This window comes from Chelonoidis abingdonii, chromosome 24 (assembly GCF_003597395.2).
Source record: "Chelonoidis abingdonii isolate Lonesome George chromosome 24, CheloAbing_2.0, whole genome shotgun sequence".
Taxonomy (NCBI): Eukaryota; Metazoa; Chordata; order Testudines; family Testudinidae; genus Chelonoidis; species Chelonoidis abingdonii.
Genome location: NC_133792.1, coordinates 7,910,402 through 7,935,048, shown reverse-complemented (window position 1 = coordinate 7,935,048; position 24,647 = coordinate 7,910,402). Strand labels below are relative to the sequence as shown.

The window sequence follows — 24,647 nt, the reverse complement described above, 5'->3', positions numbered from 1 at the left end:
TGAAAACCATGTAATCAGCACTTGCCTCTACAACCCCCATGCTGAGAAAAATGTCAAAATGTTGCTTAAAGTTTCTGTGATGGTTCCTTGCAAAACCAGAGGACCTGGGAGGAAGTAATTGCTTCGTCTTTGACCTGATATAGCTTCTGGGACTATGTAACAAGTGTAGAAGTCAGCAGAGGAGGCCTTGCACTTTTCCTGAGTCACAAGCAATCTGCTCACTCTGAGTCTGCCCAGGCATCTGAGCACTGAGTTCAGACTAGGCACGCTCAGGAGTGTAACACAATCGTTAGCAACCTAAATTTGGACACTTTATCTAATACCTTCCACCGTGGTTGGAAGTAGGTTCACATTACACAGACTGAATTAATCCTCTCCATTTCCCTCTGGCACAACAAGGCAACCTTGCATCGCTATAACCCTGTGAGAGCTAACGAGCATGCTCAGTGAGAGAGGGGGCTGCACTATCTAGCCCCTCTGCCTTTCATGCCCCACTCAAAACTAAAAAATTGCCCATTTTAGCCAGGACCGGCGCTAGGGGTTTTAGCGCCCTAGGCGCACAGCAATTTCGCCACCCCGCGCGCTGGTCCCCCGGCTCCGGTGGAGCTGCCGTAGTCATGGCTGCGGATAGTTGGCTGCTCCGGGGCTCTGGGGGAGCTGCCGCAGTCGTGCCTGCGGGAGGTCCACCAGAGCCAAGCGAGCAGCCGACCCTCCGCAGGCACGACTGCGGCAGCTCCACCGGAGCCGCCTGCCGCCCCCTCCGGCAAAACGTCGCCCACCAATAATCCTGGCGCTCTAGGCGATTGCCTAGGCCGCCTAAATGGAAGCGCCGGCCCTGATTTTAGCAGTATTTCAGAATTGCAGTCCTCACTCTGCGACCCACTGAGCCTTGGCACTGCCTGCTGCTTTGAAGTGTGATCCAAAAATTTGCCAGAAGGAACTGTAGGCAGGAGGGGAAGGGTTTCATTTGCAGCATTTTTCCATTATTCCAGATTTCAAAGGAAAACATAAGAGCATGTTGATACAGATGGGAAGGGATCACAATGCTCCTAGGCTCCAGTAAGGAGTTCACTCCACTCCAGGCTCAACTTGGGACTGCCTGCCACAAATCAGAAGTGTGGTTAGCTACACTAATTAAATGGGGGAAGACGACTTCCTTGGACGAGGAGAAAAGCCCACACTAGATCTCTTTGCCTTGCAAAAACAGATTTCTCTGCTCCTTCTGCCATTCCTCTTCCTTCACTGCCTTTGCTCTCACATTTCCTCAAATGGAGTTTGAAGAGAAGGAGATGGAGATCTAGTTCCTGATTTCCTAACCTGTGCCAGAGAAACTTCCTCAATCCCCAGATCTTAATTAGGCAGTTACAGAGCCATTCTCCCTTCTCAACGTGAGCAGAACAGAGGCTAACAAGAGGAACTTTACAAATGAAAGGCCTCAGGGACTGGGCTGTGATATTTTCTCTAGAGCATTCTAATTAATTCTCTTCATCACAGAAGAGGGAGCAACCAGATGACAAGATAACAGCCAATTACAGACTGGAGCACGGCTTACATCTGCAGCATTTCTTGCTCCGGGAGATGAGACAGTCAGACATGCCTCAGCTATTAACAGGGGTTGTAACTAGAACTGGGCAACTAACTGTGCACAGATGTTCATTCAAGTAAAATACAGAACTGACCTGGCCTGAATTTGTGCCAATTTCATGTTCACTTTCAGCAAATAGTCTCCTGAAAATCTTTACTCACAGGAATTCCAGGGGAGACAGAGAATTTTAAGCAGATATTAAAGAATGTTATGGGCAAATCATCTCAGTGCAGAGGGCTACTATACAGCCTATACATCCCTTACATCTCAGGGCATAAGTGAGATTTAAGTGGCACACAGGCTTCCTAAGTATAGACCCTCTGCAAGGAAGTGAATTGTAAACATGAGTATGTGTGTGGGGAATCTGACTCAATGTTACACTCATCAAAATGTCAGTGGAAAAAACCACCACGTGCTCTGTGTATCCTGTTAAAACTAGCTAACACCATGCAAATTTTGGATACTGAAAACTCACTTTGAACTACTCATGGGCAATTTATGGGACAAAAATCACTGAGGGAGGGGGAATGATTCCCAACAGTCAATACATTCGAAAGAATTGAGAACTGCTTACGGACAATCTGCTGGCAGAAAAAGAGTCTGAATTTGTTTGAATAAATTATTTGCTATGAATAATTAACCCTGTTCTAACTGTAACTATTATGCTCTGGCTTATTTAATGCCCTGTCTTTTGACTGGCTAGCCATTGCATTTCCCCATACAAACACTGCTCGGAGAAAGTAGAATGACCAGCCAGTTAGCACAGAGACTAGTTAAAGGCTGTGATTCATTCAGAATCTTTCACAGCATAATCCAGACATTCAAATTCTGCTGGCCTCATTCCTGACACACAGCTTGGGAGGGAGAATATTGCTAGGTCTCCCCAAAGCCAGTCTAGCTGGTTTGATATGGCCTAAGGAGTTCTAAAGTATAGCCCATGGGCACTACCATCTCGGTATGCAAGGCTCAGCCTTTGGGCCAACAGAAAGTTACTCAAAATAAGATGAAGCATTGCATGCTGGAATATGTAGTCATCATGGGCTGCACCTGTGGTTCAAGATGGGCAAGGTAAGGGAGTGAACCGGGTACGCTTGGCAAATTGTCAGTGTGTCACAATGCCTGAATAATGAAGAGTCTCTCAGAGAAAAAGAAAAGTCTGTCCCTGAAGATATTCTTCATTTTCTTCCCTGAACTGTTCCAATGTGTTCACACTATGAGATTCACTCACTGTGCTGACACACATATTAATAGTATTTTGGCTGGAAGAGTGTAGATGTTCAAAAGTCACACAGTGTGACACAGGGGCAACGTTCAGATATTCCTGGTATCAGCAAAACCGTTGATGTTACAGTGAGGCTTGGCAGAATTTGTTGTTTTTTTTTTTTCATAATTTCAAGGGATAATATTGACAAATCAAAAAATTAAAGCTTTATAACCAGTAAACATCCTATGTCAAAATATATGAAGTAAATAGCCTGAAATCAAACTCTAATACATTCTCAAGCATCAGTTTTCTTACTTGGCCTATCTGTACATTCCCACTATGACCTATAGAAATATTTCTTCCGTCAGTTTGTGTGTGTACAGTGAAATTGACCTTTACCAATAAAAATCAAATCTTTCCAAGCCTAATGACTTTATGCTCAAGTGTTGAACCTCGACTCAAATCAAACTGAACTCCCTCCTCCAAATTTTAATTCACTTTGGCATCAGCTCAATAGCAATGCATTGCCAAGTACACAGAGGGTGTTGCACCGGTTGGGTTTCCTTCTCCCGATTTCACTGCAGATACCCTCTGGGATGTATAAAATCAGCCCCATGCTGAAAAAGCCATTGTTCATAGCTGTGTACAATGACTGCAAACGCTTGGGCTCCAGTTCCGCCAGCTGATTAAAAGCACGCTGCTGGAATGCTCACTGTATTGCCTTGAAAATGAATGGACAGATTTCCAAGAGAGAGCATCACGAGCACTAAGATGCATGCAACCATTGCAGCCACAAAATCTTCTAATGTATTCAGATAATGCACTGACCATTTTCCTATGCAATTTTCCCAGGTGTGCATGTACGCGTGCATATGCACAATGGTGGGGTTAGCCAGGATTATTTGTCTACAAACCTGCTAAAAATACCAATGTTTAGAAGCTTTGATGCTCCCAGCGTGTGTCATAGAAAGAGGGGAGACCCATAACAAGAGCAGGGCAAATAATGAATTTTTTCCTGTTTGCTGGTAATTTTAAAGAAACTGACCAATGTTTTTTGAATTTTCAGCAAATCTAAAATTAAAAAAAAATGGTTTCTGGTTGAACTAAACATTTCATTCAATCTGAAACAAAATGTTTCTATTTTGTCAAAAATGAAACAATTCATTCAACCCAAACTAAATGTTTTGTTCCATTTTGGGCCATTTGTAAAGGGTTTTTTGTATTTTTAATAAACAAACAAAATGTTGCTTCGAAGCAAAACATTGTGTTTCAAAAATGTCATCGTAAAACATTTTGATTGTTTTGTTTTGTTTTTGACAAGACCAGTTTGGCGAAACTGACACGAGCTCACAAAATGTGCTGGTGTCACCAAATCTGCATCTTTTGCCAAAAAATCTGGACCAGCCCTCCCCATGGTTGCTGGCAAACTCACAAGGCCTGTACAGGACTAAGATGAAGTCTCAGTAAATGCTGCTAAATGGACCGAAGGCTCCAATTTGAAACTATGCTACCACTAGAAGTTTAATCAATTGGAGGGGAGACAAAGTGCTACTTTCCCCTACTCCAGCCACAGCAATTTTGAGGAAAGTGTCCTTCTTTCGAAAGCCCAGTGTCTCTTGGGATAAAGCTCTCCTGTCACCTGAGGAGTGTCAGAACAAGGCACTAAAAGATTCCCATGCATGAACATCAAGGCAAGCAACAAGCCACATGCATAACAACTCTGCAGGGATTGGTCTTGCTAACCAAGGAGAATAGTTCACAAAGGAGGAACAAAATAAACAAATTAAAAAAAAATGATGGAAAGAAACAGTATCCCCAAAAGGCTGGAGAAATTAACAAAAAAAAACACCACTGAAATATTGAGAAGGTCAACAGACAGAGCCAGGGACAAAACGATACAAGCTACTCAGATCTTTGCAATCAAAGAAAGAGTCGGGAAAACACACATATTACAAAGAGGGACAAAAAGGGCAAAAAACCTTTTGCCCAACAGAACAGAAAACAAGTGACTTTTACTGACAGTGAGAGAACAGGAGAGGGCAGAGACAAAACGTTGACTCCTTTCATTAGCTGTCTCTGAGCTACAGTTGCACAAGTAGAGGGTGTAATTTAAATTGTTATTTACTTGTTTTCTATCTTCTTAGAAAGCAAATTTATTTGTGATCTGAAACATGTGCATGTAGCCAGCGTGGATGGTTGCACTGTGCCTCGAGTAGGGCTGACTGTCTGTCACACTGAGTTTTGCCATCAGTTACAAACAAATCATGGTGAACAGCAATGGTAACACCAGGTAGACAATGACCACTTGGCAACCACTGGAGTCCAGGGCAACTGAATGCAACCATTCACATGCAGTGTTAATATGAGTGCAGATTTTCAGCACAAACATGCCTCCTTGCACATGCTCTTCCTAGTCGTGTCAGTTAATAAAAATGGAGGAGAGAGGCAATGAAAGCCAATGTCATTATTAGCGAAAGCATGGATTTTTACAAATTAAATGAGTGAAATCCCCTAGTAACACTGCTACGACTATCAATGGAGATGAGCCTAACCTGCAATGACTGATCTAACCCTCTAGTACTTTGGGGGGGGGGCGGGATTCAAATCAAGATCCAGGTGCAAACTCCAGAGCTTGGACCTATTCTATAGTGAGCCGAAGTGGAACAATATATCTGACCACCTTCAACTCAGGGAAAGTCTCACTGTGAATCTGAACTTCACAGCTCGGACCCGTCTCTACTTATGAGTCTCACGTACACTCCCTGCTATTTCTCTGGAGAGCTGCTACTTGATGAGTAAAAATTGAGGATGGAAGAATCAAGTGTTTGTATTTTAAAAAAATACTCAAGGATACCTAAATGCTATGGGAGAGGTTTATAAATACAGATGTAAATTAAACTGCCTGTAAGAAGACTAATGTGAAAAGAACTTTCTAGTGATGAATGAGAGCAGATAAGTATGTAAGGTCTCAGGTTGGAAAAAAGTCTGCATATATAGGTTAAACAACAACAAATGCAGCCTCTAAACAATGTAGAATTACAAGCAGCCAATAACCCTGTTAAAATGTATGTTTTAAACATACTTATTGGCTATTTTTAAGGTAGAGAGGTAGGAAAAAGTAATACAATTGAAAATATTGTGCTTCTGTTTGTGTGCGTACATACATCTGCTTCAAAAAGCATATATAGAAAGTGGCCAAAAAAACCAAATAAACCAAAACCAAAACCCAGCAGCTCTGAAAATCAAGCTCACTGCGTCTTTGGGCCTCTAAAATAGATACTCTTTAAAAAAACCAGTGGCCACTTTTGCAAATGTCACCCTTTCTGAGTGTGTATATATATTACCAATGGATATTTTAAATGGCTGAAATTTAGAAGTTTAAAAATTGATAATGTGCCTGCAAAGTTTTTATAAGGATGTTCACTATATTTTGGCCATTATTATATATTCATAATAGATATGCCCCTTTGGAGTACTCTCATCTTATGCGAGGAGCATATCTAGATGCACACAGAAAATGTACCTAACTGATCATTCGTGTAATACTGGATCCAAATACTCCTTCAAGCCAATTATTCTTGCCTTCTTTTCACTGTGTCCCATAGAGGGGAAATGCACTACAACAGGGAAGAGCCATGTGGAAAGTATTTATTTGAAACTTCGGTTGATATTTACATGCGCTACGAAAGGCCACAGTGAAATTCAGATCTTCCCAGAAGCGGGGACCGGACCTGGGGTTTTGGCACAGGCCCATCTCACGTGGAACCGCTCCTGAAACTCAGTGTCACATAGTTTAAATGAGAAATCAGGTGACACTTGGAGGTATGATGTGGTCTGGGTTCATTCCAACCTGTCACACCAAGCAAAGCTCAGGGTGGATGAGTGGAATTTTCAAAAATGCTCAGTGCTGGCCTAATTCTGTTTCCACTGAAGTCGACAGTAAAACTCCTATTGTCTTGAATGGGAGCCAGTCCTGCACGCTGTTGAAAATCCCTTTGAAGGCATGAGAACCAAAGCTAAAGAAATATTCCTAATGAAGCCCCCTCCAAATGCAAATTTCATGCAGAATTTGGTGGCAGCAGCGCAAGTCTCACTGAAACCAATGGGAGGGAATTGGCTGGAATCCTGGATCGCACTTTATACATTCAATCTAATTTATCTCTGTATTTCTACCACACTCTCCACAGCAGGGTCTGGAATCTAGCAACTAACGTATTTTTAAACATAATGTGTCTTGTGGTTTAATTGAAACTTTATTTTTGGACAAATAATATGTGATTTCTCTTTTTCCTTTGGACCGAAATGCTTTGATGTGTGTGCAGTTATTTCCACGAGTGTATTAGGGAGCATTTATGGTATCGGCTGTATTTAATAACTTGCTACCTCCTATGGCCCTGCCTACTCTAATTACTTTGACCTAATTAAAAGAAAAAAACAACACACAACTAAAAGGCTAGTCCGAGTAGACAGAGATATACAAAAATAAGTAGAGTTGTATTGGTGGTGTAAATTGCTTATTAACTCGACTTCCCACCCCCACCCTCCCAGTGGACTGGAAAGGAAACAGAAAGATACAGAGAGCGACACTTATATAGATAGGTGGAGACATAGCTAGAAAGACAAACTAACGTGTCACAATTTTAATGACTGAAAAAAACATTATAAAAAATGTGGCACGTTTAAAATGCAGCCTGCGTAGAAAGAAGATAAAGCACCAGAAAGAACTCAGGATCACACCAATAAAATCACAGGAAAATTGCACCCATTTCAGCCATGGCAAAAGAAGCTTTCACTGGTGGTTTGGGGAGTTTTTAAGGATGATCTACCTTATAGGCAACTCGAGCAGGACATTTCTTTCCCAGGCCTAGAGGTGGGGACATGTGTCTCAGCATCTCATACATGTCAGTATAACTGATGCGCCCGCTTGGAATTGAAGGTGGAGGGAGAAAAAAAGGGGGGTGGCAAAAGCAGGACGACACGGAAATCAAACCGGAACCAAAATAAAAATGGGGAGCAACACAAAGGGTGAAACGAAACCAGGGAGAGGGAAATGCAGGGGCGGAGCAGGGGAGAAAGCAGACAAGAAAAACAGATATCCGGTTAATCAGATTTCTCAGGAAAGAGAAAAACAAACAAAATAAACAGGAGGGTAAATGGCAGGATTTCTCCGCTTCTGTCCCTTTGGCTGAACCCCTGGGTGTCTCCTCCTTATCGCAGAGAAATCCCAGGTTAAACGCTGACGCTTTAATCCCTGCGGCAGCAGTACGGAATGATTGATCTCTAAGTCAATGGATGTGGAAAGGGATTGGGGTGGGTAGGGATTTTGGGGGGGAGGTGATGAAGAGGGGTTGCTTTTGTTGTTTGCTTGTTTTTCAAATAAAAAAAACGGTTGTATTCACCATGCCAGAGAGAGCGAGTAGGCAGAGTTATGGGACAGACACAGATGTGACACATACAATGCTTCTCTTTTCCTTTTGTGAATAAGAAGTTTTGCTTCCAATTTAAGTTAGCTAAAAGAGAAAGAAGAAGAATCCTTTTTTGGCTTTTTCACATGGGTAGACTAAGATTGCTCGGACTCCCAGAAAAAGCTGAATCTCTGCAGCACCCTATCCAACGAAGCCAGACTCCTCCAACAACTCAGATTCTGGTCTGACAAGGGCAGCCGCATAGATCCCAGCCAACCTTCGATTTGTGATTGGGACTGGGGAGAGGAGGTGGCCATTCCATTGTCTAACTGACTGGCTTCATTAAAAGGGTACGTTGACCAGCCTGTGAGTTTGGGAGCAGTGGAAAAAGCTAGGAAGTACAGGGGCTCAACAGAACCCTTGCAATTCTGTCTCCACCGTTGATGAGTTTTGTTGTGGCCAGAGTCCACAACAAATTAAATCCTCCATTGGGAAGAAGGGGCAGCAGAGCTGAAAATCCATCCCTTCCTGGCTTGCTACCCCAATGGTGCTGTCATTGACTTTGGACATAACTGTAGTATCTGGTTTTATCTTCCCAGCTGGCTGCCTGTTAATAATACTTTGTGATTCCACAATGCCTTTCATCCAAGGATACCAAAGCATTTAAAGACCATTATTAATTAATATGAACCCCCCTGTGAAGCAGGGAAAGTATCATCTCCATTGTATAGATGGTGAAACTGTGGCCAAAGAGGTTAAATGAACTGGCAGAGCTCATACAGCAAGTCAGGTGCAGACTCAGGAATAGAGCCCAGGTACCCTGAGTCCAAATGCTCGAGGGTGCTCACTAGACCACACTCCCAGGCACTACACAGATGGTTGCAAGATGGGGAAAAGGAAGGAAGAAAGAAACTACTGACAAAAGCAAAAGGATAAGTGTCTATGCCTAGCCATTATCTCAACGTAGAAATACAGCCCTGGGGTTTTTATTCCCACCTGAAAAAAATATATTTCAGATAGATTTTTAAACCTCATTGATCATATGAATTGAACATGGAATGCACATTTTAGAGAACTATCCACCATGCCTCCACGATCTCTTTCTTGAGTGGTAACAGATAATTTAGACCCCATCGTTTTGTGTGTATAGTTGGGATTATTTTTTCCAATGTGCATTACTTTGCACTTCTCAACACTGAATTTCAGCTGCCATTTTGTTGCCTAGTCACCCAGTTTAGTGAGATCCCTCTGTAACTCTTTGCACTAAGCTTTTGACTTTGCATCATCTGCAAATTTTGCCATCTCACTGTTCACCCCTTTTCCAGATCACTTATGTGTGGGTTGAACAGCACAGGTCCCAGTAGAGATCTTTGGAGAACTCCACTATATACCTCTGTCCTTTGTGAAGAATGGCCATTTATTCCTACCCTATGGTCCAGTCTATACTACAGATCTAGACTGGTATAACTACGTTGCTCGGGAGTCTGAAAAATCCACCCCCACCCGCTGAGCGACATAGTTATACTGACCTAGCCCCCCCTCATGTAGACAGTGCTGTATCGGTGGGAGATCTTCTCCCTGCAACATAGCTACCGCCTCTCATGGAGCTGGATTAACTATGCTGACAGGAGAGCTCTCCCCTGTCGGTGTAGACCATCTTCATTAAAGCATTGCAGCAGCACAGTGGCACCAATGCAGCAATTTAAGTATAAACTTGCCCTTTGTTTCCTATCTTTTAACCAGTTACTGATTCATGAGAAGACTTGCCCTCTGACCCTAGGACTGCTTACTTTGCTTAAGAGCCTTTGGTGAGGGATCATGTCAAAGGCTTTCTGAAAGTCCAAGTACACTATATTGACTGCATCATCTTTGTCCACACGCTTGTGGACCCCCATAAAGAATTCTAATAGATTGGTGAAGCATGATTTCCCTTTACAAAAGCCATGTTGACTCTTCCCAAACATACTGTGTTTCATCTATGTGTCTGATAATTTTGTTGTTTAGTGCAGCTTCAATCAGTTTGCCTGGTACTCAAGTCAGGATTACTGGCCTTTAATTGCCAGGATTGCCTCTGGAGCCTTTTAAAAAAATTGACATTACATTAGCTATCCTCCAGTTATCCGGTAGAGATGCTGATTTAACAATAGGTTACATATCGCAGTTAGTAATTCTCCAATTTCATATTTGAGTTCCTTCAAACTCTTGGGCGAATCCATCTGGTGCTAGTTACATATTACTGTTTAGTTTATCAATTTGTTCAGCAATCTCCTCTACTGACACCTTAATCTGGGACAGTTCCTCAGATTTGTTACCTAAAAAGAATAGCTCCTCCACATCCACTGCAGTGAAGACCAATGCAAAGAATTCATTTAGCTTCTTGGCAATGCCTTGTCTTCCTTGAGTGCTCCTTTAGCATCTCGATCATCCAGTGGCCCCACTGACTGTTTTGCAGGCTTCTTGATTCTGATGTACTTAAAAAAATTGCTGTTATCTTTTTTGTATTTTTAGCTATTTATTCTTCAGATTTTTTCTTGGGCCTGCCTGGCTACACTTTTACACTTGACATACCAGACTTTATGCTCTTTTCTATTTTCCTCAGTAGGATCTGACTTCCAACTTTTAAAGGATGTCTTTTTGCCTTTAACCATTTTGCCTTTTTTATTCTATTGTTTAGCCATGACGGTATGTTTTTGGTCCTCTTACTGTTTTTATATTTGGGCGGGGGGGGGGTATATATTTAGTTTGAACCTCTGTTATGAATCAAGAATTGCCTCTCCCCAGGAGAAGCTGTTCCACATGTCTAGAAATGTTATTTCTGCATACCCTCCTGAGGTGACATGTACCCAGTCAATATGAGGGTAGCTGAAATCTCCCATTATTATTGTGTTATCTGTCTTTGTTGCTTCTATAATTTCTCTGAGCATTTCATAATCACATCACCTTCCTGGTCAGATGCTCAATACTATACTCCTACTGTCCTTCTCCTATCCAAAGAGATTCCATGGTACAGTTTGAGTCATTTAAGATTTTTACTTTATTTGACACTATGGTTTCTTTCACAGACAAAGCCACTCCACCACCAGTGCAACCTACTCTGTCATTCTTATATATATATATATGTTGTGCTCTGGTATTACCATTTCCCACTGATTGTCCTCATTCCACCAAGTTTCCACAACACTTACTATAACAATATCTTCATTTAATGCCAGGCACTCCAGTTTACCCATCTTAGTACTCGAGACTTCTAGCATTTCTATGTGAGCATTTGTACATTTTATCAATATTCAGTTGCTTCCCTCCATATGTTATATTTCAATGGGATTCTTTTACATTTGACTATTGCTCACTAGGCCCTACCTTTATCTTTACCAACTGCTTTCCTAGACCATAGAGCTCCCCCTTTAATAAATTCATCCCTCATGGAGATCTCCACTGGAACCATGTGCTCCTCTGCATCTGTCAGCTTTCCTTCAGCTCTTACTTTAAAAATCAGTTTAAAATCTTTTTGAATATTAAATGCTATCCATCTGGGTCTATTTTGGTTTAAGTGGAGCTCATTCTTTCTGTAGAGGCTCCCCCTTTCCTCAAAAGGTTCTTCAGTCCTTAATAAACCTAAAACCCTCCTCCCTCTACACTATTATCTCATCCAAGCATTACAGTACTTTGCAAGTCCATTACACTGTCATCTGAGGATCTCAAAGAGATCTGTGTTGTTCCTAATGGCATTCTAAGGCTACTGCTATTCAGGGGCAGCTCCAGGCCCCAGCACACTGAGCACGTGATTGGGGCGGCAAGCCACTGAGGGTGCTCTGCTGGTTGCTGCGAGGGCAGCAGGCAGGCTGCCTTTGGCAGCATGCCTGCGGAGGGTCCGCAGAAGCCGTGGGACCAGCGGACCCTCCGTAGGCAAGCCGTCAAAGGCGGCCTGCCTGTCCTGCTTGGGGCGGGAAAATGTCCAGAGCTGCCCCTGCTGCTATTACACTGTGGCAGAGAAAGACTTTTCAGTCCCTCATCCTTTCCTAAGCCTATGTAAGCATTCCCACTCCACTGCACTGTTAACTGTGCCCTTGATCTAATGTCCTTTCAACTTAGGAAAGAGCAGGGATCAGAGGTTAGTCACTAAACTGAAGGTGCAACATCAGCTAAAAATCCAAAATAAAATGGCCCCATATCACTAGATTTCCTCCTCAGTATTCTGCAGAATTATTATTATGCTTTTTCTCTCTCTCTCACATATATATTGAGTGTTGCCCCTTGCTCACCCCTTCCCATCTAGACCATGAAGGATGGAAGCTTGTGAGTTCACTGTCTCATAAGGCTGCCTTTCTCCAGCCAGCTGGGATGTAGGAGTAGATGGGGAACTGATGCATCAAGGGATAAGGGGGCAGTCAATCATTCCTTTTCAGGCAACAGGTTAGTCACGTTCCATTTCTTTTCAGTATCGTTTGCATTTGCAGTTTGGATAAAAAGGAAGAAGAAAAAAAAAAAAGAAAAACCAAAGGAGGAAATGCTGGACAGACTCTCTGAAATTCCAAACCTTGTATGCCACCCTATGAGGGCACTTCTTTCCTAAGCCAAGAGGTGGAGCAATAACATGTATCAAATTGTACATATCCTTATAATGAATCCGGCAACTGGAAAGAAAACATCACAAGTTATAACAGCACAGGCAAGGAGGGAGGCCTTGTTCCAAAAGATCACTCCCCTACAGAACATAGCAAATGGTAGAGGGTGGAGGAGGAAAACATTCTAGAAGCAAGATTTGTTTCTGGGAGGTAGACACCTTAATTCAGATCGAGAGAGTGAGAACTTCCAGTTGCTCTAAAAAAGCCACAGCGTAACGTAGCATGGATGTTAAAATTACTGTCCAAACTACAATGCAATACAAAAGATCTTCTAACCACCGCATTTAACTATGAAAATCACTAATGTTATAGTTCTTTAATATGTCTGAAATATAAGAACATAGAAGATTAACAGTCAGCTCAGTAGTTTGCTATTTTAAAAGCCTTATGAGACTGATTAGGACTGAGAAAATTCAGATCCCATTAGTAACAACTGAAATCAGTCTATCGCAAAGTTGTTTTTATGGTTAATTCTATTATTTAAAAAAACGTTTTCAGTTAATCTAGCAGCTGGATTAAGAAACTTCACGGATTACTTTTATTCCTAATTATAATTAGACAAATCATCTAAATAAATAACAGCACCAAACTTCAAGGGAACCTGCAAAGGAAAGCAAACTGGGATTATACACCCCCCCCCACACTTTTTTTTAAGCTTCTTTATGAAAAATAAAAAAGGCTTTTTTCACCCCCAATATTTTCATGTGGTTTTGTTTTGTGTATTAGAAATTCCAAGCTAGTTTACTCATAGCTTTTGCACAGGTATAATTGTATCAGTTTAGAAAACTACACAGTTCAGTCGGTGTAACACACTACTATGAATGCAGTTAAATTGATATTAAACTGTGGCATACTGATATTATAGTGGCATTTTCCTTTGGTGAATTTACTGAAATTTCTAAATCAATATTGTTCCATCAGTGCAAAAACTGTGCATAAACAAGCCCCGAAATATATCTACCCTGGGAGACTCTGTGGATGACTGGAAGAGATAGTGTGTTTTTGGCATGACAAATGCCACTGTAGTGAACCACGATTAATTGACAGTGGAACTGATTCTTATTTAGGCATTTGAAATCTCTTTGGTTTTTGTTTGCCATTGTTAGCACCTATATATCTCAGATGCTTGTGAGAGAAGCTCTTCTTGTTAGGGATCCCACAACCCTGCTCCTTCAGTTAAGAGCTGAAAACACTTAACAGTACACACTTCTAGTCATCCAAGAAGGTCTCCGACAAAAGAGGAAAGATGAGGCTTGACATTCCTAATATTTCTAAGGAGGGGGGAACACATAGTAAAAACTCTTCAAAAGAAAAATACAGCACCTTTCAGGCCTTCTTTATACATCTTAAAGAAAAAAAAAAAGGCCATACATCCAGGGTGGGTGCAAGGATGTTTCGCACCTTAGGTGAAACTTCCACCTTGTGCCCCCACCTCCCCCAAGCCCTGTGGCAGCTCTCTGCCCCTCCTCCACCCTGAGGCACCCATCCCTGCAGCAGCTGCCCCCGATCTGGGGAGCTGTGCAGCAACTCCCCGCCCCAGCTCACCTCTGCTCCGCCTCCTCCCCGAGCACGCTGTCGCTGATCCACTTCTCCCGCCTCCCAGGCTTGTGGTGCCAATCAACTGTTTGGCGCAGCAAGCTTGGGAGGGAGAGAAGCAGAGCGGGGCGGCATGCTCAGGGGAGGAGGCAGAGCAGAGGCGAGCTGGGCAGGGAGTTTCCCTGTGTGCCGCCCACCCCTTACTTGATGCAGGCGGCCCTCCCTGCGCCCCCCTGCCCCAGCTCTCTCCACCTAAATGCTGACAATGACCAGGACTGCCGAAGATCTGGCTGCCGCAGTCGCCGCCGAAGTACCCGAAATGCCGCCCCTCAAATGCTAGCGTCCTAGGTGACCACCTAGATCACCTAATGGGTTGCATGAGCCCTGCATACATCCAATCTTATATTATTTTGCAGGTCATCTTGAAGTTCAATGCTATTATTTTTAAAAATGACTAAAAATGGTTGATAATTAATGTGAGATTGCCATTTGTCAGTATCAATTTGCGTATGATAGATTTTCCCCAGAACCAGATAAGTAGGGTTCATAGTTCTCTCTCTTTCTCTCTGATGTATGGTGTTTCTACCATCCTTTAATTCATCAGCATTACCATATTTACCTTCTATTTAGCAAAATACTTTTTTAAAACAATAGTAATATTTTCTATGCTTTTACCTCTTTCTCAACATTTTGATTATTTCCCCCCAAGAAAGTTTAAAGACATAATAACCAGGAGAACGATGGTGACACTGAAGATAATGTTTTAAAGACATAAAATATTAAAATAAATAATAACTATTACCCTATACATCATAATATTTGCACTTTGCACTCACACTTTGCCTTTCATCTAGGAGTCTCAGATAGCTTACAAAGGTGGATAAGGCATTATTATGTTATTGATGGACAATCCGAGGCATACAGAGGTTAAGTGGCTTGACAAAGGTCACAAAGTAAGTCATCGATAAAAGTAGGAATAATAATCTAGTCTGCCTCAATCTAGATCACACTGCCATATAATCCCCTTTCATTCACATTATTATGATTATCTATTATTCCCCATGACATGTAAATACCTGCATTATGAAGAAAAGGTCTTATCTCAGAAAGTGTAAATCACTGATATTTTAGGCCTCAAACTTGCAAACACTTAAGAATATGCTTAGTTGAGGTATGAGACTTCAATGGAACTACTTGCATGTGTAAAATTCTGCAAAGACATGTTTTCGAAGGCTCAAGGCCTAAGATATCAAAAGTCCTGATTCCCCTTTGATTTACATAGTTGCACTTTGGGAGTAACCACCGAAGTCAATGGAGTCACACGAGTGGAAAACTGCAGTAAATTAGAGAATGAAGCTCCCTGCTCTTCATGCGTGACACAGTATGAATTCATTACTTATTAAAAATAAGTGTCATTTTAAACCATTTTAATCTTTCACTTCAGAATCACAAGAGTGAGGAAATTATGCAGAAAACACCCTCCTTATAACCCCAATGGTCTGAGCTTCTGAATCTTAGGAAAAGCACATGGGTGTTTTTTCTTGTACAGAGATAATTTATCTCACTGGTGCTCACGGGAGTTGAAGTTCTTTGTTACAGGGAGAATGGACATTCCCAAATTTTCAGCCTCACTGAGTTTCCCATCAGTGGTAAGAAAGTGGACAGGATTTGCAAATGAAAAATAACCACCAATTGCTGATCAGATATTATATAAGGACTGGTCTGTATTAGAAACTTGCACTAACTAAAATCTAGTTATACTGGTTCAAATCCCTAATGCGGATGCACTTGAGATAGTATAAATTATGTTTAAACAGATTTACCCCCCTGTACTAAAGCTACTACATTAAACCAAATTAGTTTAAGTTTGATTTAAACCAGCTTAAGTGCATTCTTATTAGGGGTTTAAGTTCATGTCTATAAACATTTCCCCTACATCTTCAGCTCTGCTTGCGGGGGAACAAAAACAGGATGAAAAGCATAAAGGGGTTGGAAGCAGCTTGTGTGTTGTAGATGTACAAGTCTGAAGCCTTTTCACAAGAGAGCTGTATTTTGTGGGAATCGCATTGCCTGTTGGCTTTGTGGAGTATATGCGGGATAAGAATTGGGTGGTAGTTTGTAAAAAATAAAATTGTCCCCAATAAACAATTTCCAAAGGCTGTGAAAGATCAAGGAAATGGTTCTGACTGCATCCCAGAGCATCTAAAACCTTCAGGAGCTCATTTCGCCCCTTTAAAGCCTTCTGTAGCGGCTAAGTGTCCTGCTTTGTCATAAAGGTGGCACGTAACAGAATGCTTTTCTCCCCTACATTTGTTGCAATATTTTCAAGCAAACTTTGCTCCAGACCTGGTAACAAGGCAACCTTGTGGGAGCCAACCTCCACTTCATCTCTACCCTAAATCTCTTCTAGCCTGGCCCCTTGGTCTGTGGTAACACTCTCTTGCTCCTCTTATTGCAGTGTTTCCTGCCACGAGGGACCTGGCCAGTTGTGGTAGGTTCCTCCACTACTGTATTTGGATTAAAAAACAAAAAACCCAAGGCAGATTTCATTGAAAACCTCACTTTCTGGCTGGGAGAAAAAAACCCTTCTCCTTAACAAGCCTGTATACCAAGAATGATTTATTGGAGATTCACTGGGAATTGAAAGGCTCAGAGAAGTTAGGCTTATTGGTTTTTCTTCTCTTTATTGCTTTCCATGTCTCAGCTTTCAACCTCTTACCCAAAAAACAATGTATTCTTAAAAAGATTTCATCTGTAACTTGCTGCCATTCAGTAGATGTTTCCAGGATCAAAACATCTGATGCTTCTTCTCTATTTAAGTTGTATGTTTTAATCAAACCAATGCTCTATTAACAAATATTCAGTCCTTCCCCCACTGCCTTGCAACCTGTGTTGTCCCTTACACCTGTCCAGAGTGGAGGTAAAATGCTACCGGGTGTGAGTGGAGAATTATGATTTGGTAGCATTTTCCACTCCTGTTGCCCAGATGAAAGTGATGACTCGACGTGTAAAGTGGTGGCAAATCAGGGCCACACTCTTTAGGGGAGAATGGCACCTTGAAAACGCAAAAAGAAAGCTTCACTGGTTTCCCATGACCTCTAAACAAATACACGCTGTGGTATTTTGTTATTTTAAATGATTAAGGCAATTCTTGTCTATTAACAAATGTTGCATAATCTTTGTGTATCTAGATTGGGTTTTGGAGAACCTAATTTCAAGTGTTAACTAACACACTTAAGATGGCGAGAGATTCTACTTTCTTTCCCCTTCACATTGGGAAATGAAAACCAACGGTGGTCTGTTGTGTTTCCAGAAATAATAAATGCCTTTTCTGCATGGCAATGGAGCTAGGATCAGGCACTCTGTTTGCATCAGGCCCATTTCGTTTTCTGGCACTGTTAAGGGGTTGAGTTTTCTCTCTTTTCTGGTTCCCATGTCAGCTAAAAGGAAATTCCCTGTAATTACATCAGGTTTGGTAATCTCAAGTGCACAGTGAATCTGGGTTGCAATGTTCACCTCCCCAGATCTTTTCACCTCTGGATTTTGTTTTCCTTGTGGACTTGTAGTCACATTAAAACCAGTATATGGATTATGTCTCTCTCTATATTGTCTATATAGATATATGCTGTGCACATACCAGGCAGCTGGGTCGTATTCAGCCCAGACCCGAACGAACTCATCCAGGTGATGGGGTCCTAGGATGGAAGAGTCTCGTGTCAGGTACTCAAAGTTGTCCATGATTACGGCCACAAACAGGTTCAACATCTGCATAGGGGGAAAAGGATGTTGGGGTGGGGGAGGAAAGAAACACACTGGCCTTTTACCTTGTGCATTCGATGTAAGAGGTGTAACTGAAGAAGGGGGAAGAACGAAGCTGCAAGTTGAAAATACAGGTATTTGCTTCATGGGAGGTGGGGTTTCTCCACATCCCTATGTTTGTCTTCAAGTCCCCCAGTTTTTAATCTTGGTTGCACCCTCATCCTCATTTCATAGATTCATAGAACATCAGGGTTGGAAGGGACCTCAGGATGTCACCTCGTCCAACCCCCTGCTCAAAGCAGGACCAATCCCCAACTAAATCATCCCAGCTAGGGCTTTGTCATGCCTGATCTTAAAAACCTCTAAGGAAAGAGATTCCACCACCTCCCTAGGTAACCCATTCCAGTGCTTCACCACTCTCTGAGTGAAAAAGTTTTTCCTAATATCCAACCTAAACCTCCCCCATTGCAACTTTTTTTTTTTTTTTTGAGACTTGAGACCATTGCTCCTTGTTCTGCCATCTGCCACCACAGAGAACAGTCTAGATCCATCCTCTTTGGAACCCCCTTTCAGGTAGTTGAAAGCAGCTATCAAATACCCCCTCATCCTTCTCTTCTGCAGACTAAACAATCCCAGTTCCCGATGTGGCACTGCAGCCACTATTCTCCCTTCTGGCCAGCAAGAACTGGAGAAATCCTCCTTTGGGGCCTGTAATTATAGCTCCTCATTTATTAATAATAGCATGTTAACAGGAAACCTGCCCAACCCGACTCCACAGGCTGAATGCACTTCCCTTTTCCCAAGGTGTCAGTCACTGCAGGATAAAAACATGGTGCAGGCATACGGAGAGGCAAGGGAGAAGAGGAAGCACCCCTCTAAGCCTTGTAACTAACAGAATCTGCAACCCTTCCACCAATGCCCAGCAGCACGTTCCCCTCCATTCCAAACAACCCGACTCTGGACCATCCATCTCTGCCTCAGCATCCCCAGATAACAGCTCCTGCCCCTCCACCAATGTCTCCCCAGTACCTGCAGCTCTCCACTCAGAAGGTGGGTTCCCATCCAGCAGCACCCACCTTCCTCTCCAGAATCCACAAACCCAACCCCATCAACCACCCACATCAGACACCCCCCAGCCCAAAATTGCCAAAGAGACATAGGATGTGACTGCAAAGGATTGTGGGATTGGAACCATCACCACTGATTGTTTTGGGGGTCCTGGGTAGAGAATCTTTGAGAACTCCTGGTTTAGAAGTCTGCTGTGAGTGTCAAGAAATAACATTAGAATACGCTGGTTTAGCTTTTTCTTCCTGGCCGCACAGCCAGGATCAGGAACTCCATGTGGCCCATTCTTTTTGGCAGCATTAAGGATGTTTTAGGGTGATCAGTGGCTCATATAAAAAGAGCTGCTGGTCTAAGTCCATTTCTCAGGCATGCGCATCACAAAGCCCAACACCGCAAAGGGCACTAATCCGTCATGGGGCCAATGGCTCTTCAGGAGAATTAGGGCCTTCTTGACTCATGAAAACCTTGTGGGCTACACCTGGCAGCAATCAGGTGCTCCAGGTGATGCCCCTTCTGCTAATGAGCAAGGGAGCAGCTTTAGCTAGAAAGAGGCTGCTAGAACAGAATAAAGGGCACGTCGATTAGAAGGAAGCGGGTGAGAAAAGGTGCTCTCTCTAGAGAAGCCATGCAGCTGGCGCAGGCTGGAAGGAGCCCACAGGGGGTAGAATAGGTCTGTGTGGGAGCAGGCCCTGAATGAGGGCTTGGAGTGAACAATGAGAATGCCAAGACAACTGTCCGGGTCTGGAGAAGGGAAGCAGTGGCAGAGCTCCTGTTATTAGGCTCTGGGATGAGAACGGGCATAGGCCTCCATCCCACAGAGCCCTACGGGTAGAAACTGGCTCTGTGGGAGGGAGGAAGAAGGAGCGTGATGTGGCAGAAGAAACCCATTGGGAGCAGAGTAGACTCCTGTAGGGGAAAGTCCTGAGCTAGGCCCTACAACAGTGTGACCCTAAGAACTCCTGTATCCACACCCTACACACTATTTTAATAATCTTTGTACCTTATGAGGCAGCATTGCACAAAGTAATTGCTCACTGGTCATTGATGTCAGGATGAAATAAACGTAGTAAAATTACAAGTCAAGTTCTGAATTGCCTCTGTATGACGATACTGGCCCATGTTCAAGACCGGACAGCCTGGCCTGGGTAAAAGGGTTAAACAGGTTTGTCTTAAACAAAGGAACATGGGTTACCTTAATTTACACATATGCAGTAAACAGGCCCATCAAGCTAAGAAGGGGAAGAGATTGCAAGAAACAGAACAATTTGCATTTTCACAAACAGCATGGAGCGACCTTCACCACCAGACTTCATGTTGCCTTCCTCACAGATTGAATAAACTTTACTTCGGGGGATAACCTTCAGAAGAATCCATTTCAGACATTCACTAGACTATAAAAGAAAGAGGCTAGAAACCGAAGTTCTCCTAAGAGGATAAAGGAACCAGCACTTTGGGCTTCCAGAGAAGATCTTGATCCTGGGGTGAGCTGGGGGAGGGGTAGGTTCAGCTGTCCTGCTGAATGACTGTGGGTGAGAAAAGCCATCGTGAACCCACATTGTATGTTGCCAGGTTGAGTTTTAGTTATTAGAAAGCATGTTTCATTTTTGTTTTCTTGTAATGGTTTCTAACTTTTTCTCTTATACTTGAAATCACTTAAAATCCCATCTTCTAAGTTGTAAATGATAAACTTGTTTTACTTTTAATCTAAACCAGCAGTGCTGTGTTAGCACTAAAGTGCTGGTTAACTCCAGTTCGAGTGATAAGATGTTGGATTTTCTCTCTTTAAAGGGTGAAACAGACCTTATTGTTCCTCTGAATATTGCAGGAGAGGACAGGACATTGCAGAGCACATGGGACTGGGAGTGTGTCGGGGTCACACTGCTAGTAGTAACCAACACTGGGGGAAGCCAAGGTGGGGCTGTAGGCAGGCTGCTGGGGTCAGAGTTGGTGATCCAGGTATGTGTAGGGCATAGACCCTCAGGGTGTCATCTGCATGCAGCAGAGCACTGAGGCACCCAGGGGTACATGGCAGGTGATGGTGCAACCCCTCACTGGTCTGGATTGCACCCCAGAATGTGACAAATGGATAGAAGGCAGGTCAGGCTCCCATGGGAGCAGGGCGACCCCAGAGATAAAGTGCCAGAGTCCCTGGGGAGGGAGGCAGGCAGCATGGGGAAAAGTGCTGGAGAAGTAGTAGCTACTAGTTTGGCCTGAGTGAGGCCAAAGAATTATTACACTGTATTTGTTTAGACTTTATGACTTGGCCAAAGGGCAGAGCCACAGAAGGCTCAGCCAGAGGCAGATGGCCAGTAGGAGGTGCTGGGAACAATGTCCCCTTACAGCTTCACACCCTGACGCAAGGGGACACCACAGGTGGTGAGCACACTACCTTATGCTCCCTTTATGACCCCCTCCACAGAAATTGAAAGACTGAATGGGCCAGGAGAGTAAAGTTCCTTCTCATCGCCTAAAGACTGTCCCTGCCTGGCAGGATTGAAGCACGCTGGGAAACACTGGGACACTGCTTCCCATTCTACTTGCTGCAGTGGATAAAGAGGAGTTTGTTCTTCAGGGATGCTAATCCAGCACCTTTCGCCAGTGTGAAATTCAATACATGTGTATTATTGTAACAGGAAATGTCTCTCTCCATTACTGAGGCAGTTATGCAGCATGATACAATCCCAGGCATAACTGGTACAAGGTGGCTCTCTCTCTCTCTCTCTCTGGAGAAACATTGTTTCCTTATTCATAATGCAGGCAGAAAGTGCTCCAATCAACTAACCCATCATTCGGACATATGCAGCTCCTCTCCTGAGAACATTTCCCAGTGCTGCTCGGATCAGAGTAACTCAAGACACAGCAGCTCAGATGAACGGGTTTTGAACCTGGAGGTCCTCTGTTAGGAGCTCAGAGCTGAGACTTCTCAAAGGGATCTCAGGGATGAGATGCATAGCATGCAAAAGGCCTCTGCCTCCAATGGCAAGATCTTAATACACAGGTTGGCAAATGTTCCTGAGAGATAAGGGTCCAACCCAACGTCTATTAAAGTCGATGGAAAACCTCACACTGACTTCAGCAGGAGTTGAACTGGGCTCAGAAGGTAGGCTAGGAAGGTCACAAAAGACAGATAAGATCTTGTTAGTTTTTCTCACCAAAAGGTGGAGGTGATGCCCTGTGCCGGATAAAGACCTGAGAAGCACAAGGCAGCTTTCTATATTTCTGCTGTCTATTCCCGGCACTGATATGCTGATGGGGGTGCTGCTTCGTGGCATGACATTTGTGCACCAGGAAATAGTGCAGTTGAGCAGTTTGCCAGCTCTCTGCTTGTGATCAACAAAATTAAACAGAATTTAGCTGTCTCCAGCTCAGCAGCACCTGCAAGTCATTAAAACAAAACCAGGCAATTAAGTCTGGGGTTTGAGTCTGTGCTGTTTAAAAGAACCTTGCATCCTTCCATACTTGTGAGGAAGAGGGGGTGAATCTTTGGTTGGGGAATTGTGTACAGGATGTGGTATAGCTGTTACTCATGACCCACTAATGAAGACATCCCCAATCCCTAAATTACTGCCACAGTAATAGACTATATGAATGTCAATTAATCACTCTTTAGATCTTTCTTCCAATTTACATGGTATTACTAACCTCATTTTACAGGCAAGGAAACTGAGGCACAGAAAAGTGAATTGACTTGACTACTTGGTAAAGTGGAAAACAGAATCCAGGTATCCTTATTCTCATCTCATGCTCCAATCTACTAGAATTCTTTCAGGGTGTCAACAAGCATGTGGACAAGGGTGATCCAGCTGATACGTGTACCCGGTCTTTTAGAAGGCCTTTGACAAGGACCCACCACAAAGGTTCTTAAGCAAAGTACCGTCACAGGATAAGAGGGAAGGTCCTCTTATGGATTAGCAACTAATTAAAAGATAGGAAACCAGGAGTAGGAATAAATGGTCAATTTTCACAGTGGAGAGAGGCAAATAGCAAGGATCTTGTACTGGGACCTGTGCTGTTCAACGTATTAATAAATGATCTGGAAAAGGGGATGAACAGTGAGTTGGCAAAATTTGCAGATGACACAAAATTACTCAAGATAATTAAGTCCAAAGCTGAATGTGAAGAGTTACAGAGGGATCTCATCAAACTGGGTGACTGGGCAACAATATGGCAGATGAAATTCAAAGCTGATAAGTGCAAAGTAATGCACACTGGAAAAAATAATCCCCACTATATACAAAAATGATGGAGTCTAAATGATCTGTTACCACTCAAGAAAGAGATATGGGAGTCACAGTGGATAGTTCTCTGAAAACATTTGCTCACTATGCAGTGGCAGTCAAAAATGCAAACAGAATCCTAGGAACCATTGGGAAAGGGATAGATAATAAAACAGAAAATATCCTTAATGCCACTCTATAAATAAGTACTATGTCCACACCTTGAATATTGCATGCCACTCTGGTTGCCCCATCTCAAAAAAGATCTATTGGAATTGGAAAAGGTGCTGAGAAGGGCAACAAAAATGATTAGGGGTATGGAACAGTTTTCATACAAGGACAGATTAAAACGACTGGGACTAGAGCCCTGCAAATCCACAGATATCTGCATCTGCGGATGTGGATAGCCGCAGACCTTTTTTGCAGATTGTGGATCAGATGCAGATACAAATTTTGTATCTGTGCAGAACTCTTAACTGAGACTGTTCAGTTTAGAAAAGAGATGATTTATGGGGGATATGACAGAGGTCTTCAAAATCATGGATGGTATAGAGAAGTGAAGAGGGATGTGTTATATACCCGTTCACATAACACAAGAATTAGAGATCATCCAATGAAATGAATAGACAGCAGGTTTAAACCAAAGAAAAGGAAATACTTCCTCACACAACGCACAGGCAACTTGTGGAACTCATTATCATGGGCTATTGTGAAGGCCAAAAGTATAACTGAGTTCAAAAAACAATGTGATACTTTCATGGAGGATAGGTCCACCAATGGTTATAAGCCAAGACAGTCAGGGACACAATTCTATGCTGTGTGTCCCTAAACCTCCAACTGCCAGAAGCTGGGACGGGGCAATGGGATGGATCACTCAAAATTACCATGTTTTGTTCATTCTCTCTGAAGCATCTCATGCTGGCCACTGTCAGAGACACGGTACTGGGCTACATGGACTATTGGTTTGACCCAGTATGGCCATTCTTACCTTCTTAAGGACCTGCGAATGGATGTTGAAAGTGCTTAAGTCACTTATGAGCATAAGTCCCATTTTACAAAGTAAGAGACACTTAGACTAAATCTGATTGAGAATCAGTGGGACTTAGGTTTTTAATCCCAAAGTCTTTTCTGATCATAGGACTTAGGCCAGGTCTACACTGCGACTTTAAATCGGTTTAATGGCCGATATACCGATTTAACGCTGTATCCGTTCACACGACGTCGTCATTAATATCGAGTTAAACGGCTCCT

The 24,647-nt window shown here is 42.9% G+C and overlaps 1 protein-coding gene across 9 annotated transcripts in view; it reads right to left on the bottom strand.

Annotated features, from left to right (window-relative positions):
• Positions 1 to 24,647, bottom strand: part of CACNA1B (calcium voltage-gated channel subunit alpha1 B) — a 521,426-nt gene that overhangs the window by 36,906 nt on the left and 459,873 nt on the right. For all 9 annotated transcript variants that reach the window (XM_075060705.1, XM_032765199.2, XM_075060699.1 and 6 more), the window contains 2 exons: positions 17,993 to 18,120; positions 7,616 to 7,712 (listed from right to left, as the gene is read on the bottom strand). In XM_075060705.1, the coding sequence (XP_074916806.1) occupies positions 7,616 to 7,712; positions 17,993 to 18,120 (225 nt within the window). The remainder of the gene's footprint in view (positions 1 to 7,615; positions 7,713 to 17,992; positions 18,121 to 24,647) is intronic.